This window comes from Trichosurus vulpecula, chromosome 1, assembly GCF_011100635.1.
Source record: "Trichosurus vulpecula isolate mTriVul1 chromosome 1, mTriVul1.pri, whole genome shotgun sequence".
NCBI lineage: Eukaryota > Metazoa > Chordata > Mammalia > Diprotodontia > Phalangeridae > Trichosurus > Trichosurus vulpecula.
Window position 1 is genome coordinate 86,694,024 of NC_050573.1, and position 3,027 is coordinate 86,697,050.

Consider the following 3,027-nt stretch of genomic DNA (forward strand, 5'->3'; position numbering starts at 1 on the left):
TCTGGGGGAGTGTTTGAGTGGGCGCCGGGAAAGAGGAGGGGCTTCACTCAGCAGTTGGGGAGGGGGAGCAGCTTGGCAGGGCCTCGGTGCCTGCCACCAATGAGAGCCGGAGTTCCAGGAGCTAGGCCGCCCACGTGCAGGGAGCCCGGCTGTATAAAGCCAGGAGGCAGCGGGAAGGGAGGCAGGCTACCCAGCTAGAAGCTTCATCAGCTTTAGCGGAGAGCCTGGGAGCTGCGGCAAGCCGCGGCAGCGAGAGCTGATTTGCAAGCTACCAGCAGCCCCTATCACCTGTGGAGCCGCGAGACAGGCGCGCACCCTCGGATCTCTGGAGACCACCTTTCTTGCCTCCTCCTTCCTGAATTTCTTCAAGGAGCCGCGAAGAGAAGGGGGTTTGCTTTGCCCCTAGGAGGATTAACCCCATCTGAGGAGCCAGGGTTCCGGAGAGAGGGGCTGTTGAACTCGGACCCCTACCGTGGGCCCGGGAGGAATTTCCTTTGTCGGTTTCTCTACAGACACAAGCGATGGAGCTGGAGCATATGAGCAGCGGGGGCCTCCATACCTACCACGGTCCCCGGGGCGGGCCAGCGGCCAAGCCCAACGTGATTCTGCAGATCGGAAAGTGCCGGGCAGAGATGTTGGAGCACGTAAGGAAGACTCACCGGCATCTGCTTACCGAGGTGTCCAAGCAGGTGGAGAGGGAGTTGAAAGGCTTGCACAGGTCAGTGGGGAAGCTGGAGAACAATTTGGATGGCTATGTCCCCACCGGGGACTCACAACGCTGGAAGAAGTCCATCAAGGCCTGCCTGTCCCGCTGCCAGGAGACCATTGCCCACCTGGAACGGTGGGTGAAGAGGGAGATGAATGTGTGGCGGGAGGTTTTCTACCGGTTGGAGAAGTGGGCCGACCGGCTGGAGTCCATGGGAGGCAAGTATCCAGTGAGTGGGGAGGCCGGCCGCCAGACTGTCTCTGTTGGCGTGGGGGGCCCTGAGAGCTACGGCCAGGAGACTGACCCCTATGACTACACGGTGAGTCCCTATGCCATCACCCCTCCAACACCGGCAGGGGTCATTGGGGGAGGAGAGGCCCTAAGCCACGAGCCCTCGGACATACAGCAGTACCCACCTTGGAGCTCAACCACTGAGGACGGGACACTGAGTCCTGGTGTAGACACACAGATTTTTGAGGATCCCCGAGAATTCCTCAGTCACCTGGAAGAATATCTGAAGCAGGTCGGAGGAACTGAAGAGTATTGGCTGTCCCAGATCCAGAACCACATGAATGGCCCAGCAAAGAAGTGGTGGGAATACAAACAGGGATCTGTGAAGAACTGGGTGGAATTCAAGAAGGAATTCTTGCAGTATAGTGAGGGGACCCTCACCCGGGATGCTATCAAGAGAGAGCTGGACCTGCCCCAGAAACAAGGGGAGCCTCTGGACCAATTCCTCTGGCGTAAGAGAGACCTTTACCAGACTCTGTATGTGGATGCCGATGAGGAAGAGATCATCCAGTATGTGGTGGGTACACTTCAGCCCAAGCTCAAGCATTTCCTCCGACATCCGCTGCCCAAGACCCTTGAGCAGCTGATCCAGAGAGGTCAGGAGGTCCAAGAAGGACTGGAGCAGGGGGAGGATGTCACCGAACAGCAAACCCAATCAGAGGACAATGATGAATCCCTCACCCCAGCTATTGAGTCCCTTGCCAGTGATGGGACCCAGCCCGAGTAGAGGTGGTGGTGGCCACCCCTCAGCCTTTGTTAGCCCCCTCTCCCTGGACACCCCTACCCCTTCTGGGTGTCCCCTTCTGGGATCACTTGGTTGAGGATTCTCCCAGATGTCCTAATTTCCCAAGGGCAGCTTGTGCTGTCTTGCCAAGGAAGAGTTGGCAGTCAGCCCTGTCCCTCAGTGGGATTGGCACTTTATGGACTTGGACACTTTGGGAGATAAGACTCATACAGTAGGGGTTTTCCTACCACCTTCCACACTCCCTCCCTCCTACTTGAATCCTCCATAGTATCACACAGGATCACCTATGCCAGCATCAGTCAACCTCCCTCCCTCCTCAGCTGCTGGGAGGCAGAAATTTTAGCCTTCCTCTTTCCCTCTCTGCCTCTAGCCACTATAGTGTGTGTGCTCCTTGCCTTCGTCTTGTCCATCTACTCTCTTTCCTCCCCACCCCTGTGGTTCTACAAGGAGTTTTACCTGCTCACACATGAAACTCTTTCTAACCAAGAATTCAGTCACTGGCTTTGAGATGTCTTCTTCCTCCCTAACATCATTCCCGTCCTTCTCCCATTGGCCACTAGCCACAGGGGACATGGAGAGTAGCTAGATTATAAAGGGGGCTGGCATTGAGCCAGCTGGCTGTTTACAGCCAGGACTCCAAGATCATCTGAAAAGAAACAGAGCCGGAGAAGAAAACCTGCTTTCCAAACCCATACCCTTAGTGTGGTGAGAATCAGGAGTCCATGGCCATTCTACCCCCACCAGGGCAGCTAGTATCCTCCTCGACATCCCCAGAGAAGACACAAAGCCTTTCCAGCGATGGCAGCAGCAATGGGTGCTTGGAGATCCTGATCCCTCCTATAATCTAAAGGTGAGAATCTCCCCTGTGGAAGGAATCAAAGAATCCTAGAATGTCAGGGCTGGGAGAAGAGACCTTAGAGAGAATTTTAGAAATGAGGCAACTGAATGACTCAAGTTACCCAACAAATTAGTAGACTAATGCAGCTCTCCTGACTCCCTCTTCAAGGCTCTTTTGGTGTGGGGGAATCCTCTTAGAGAATTATATCCAGGCAGTGGTTTCCCATTTCCCAGGTAGAGGTGAGAAGAGATGCTTCGGGTGGGAGATGGGCTGATCAGAATGGCACCTGATACCAACATTAGTCCTCCAAGAAAGCCCAAGAAAGGTGGGCAGGTGTGCTCCAGAGCTTGAAGAGTGTCTCTTTTCTCCATCTTTATCTCGATGCTCACAGGGATTGTTGTTTTCTCCCCCCTTACCCTTGCTACAGTGATTCACTCCAGCCTAGCA

The 3,027-nt window shown here is 55.0% G+C and overlaps 1 protein-coding gene across 1 annotated transcript; it reads left to right on the forward strand.

Annotated features, from left to right (window-relative positions):
• Window positions 1-521: 521 nt before the first annotated feature.
• Window positions 522-1,979, forward strand: ARC (activity regulated cytoskeleton associated protein). The gene has a single exon (XM_036735666.1). The coding sequence runs from the start codon at window positions 522-524 to the stop codon at window positions 1,722-1,724; it is 1,203 nt and encodes a 400-aa protein (XP_036591561.1). The 3' UTR covers window positions 1,725-1,979.
• Window positions 1,980-3,027: the final 1,048 nt, after the last annotated feature.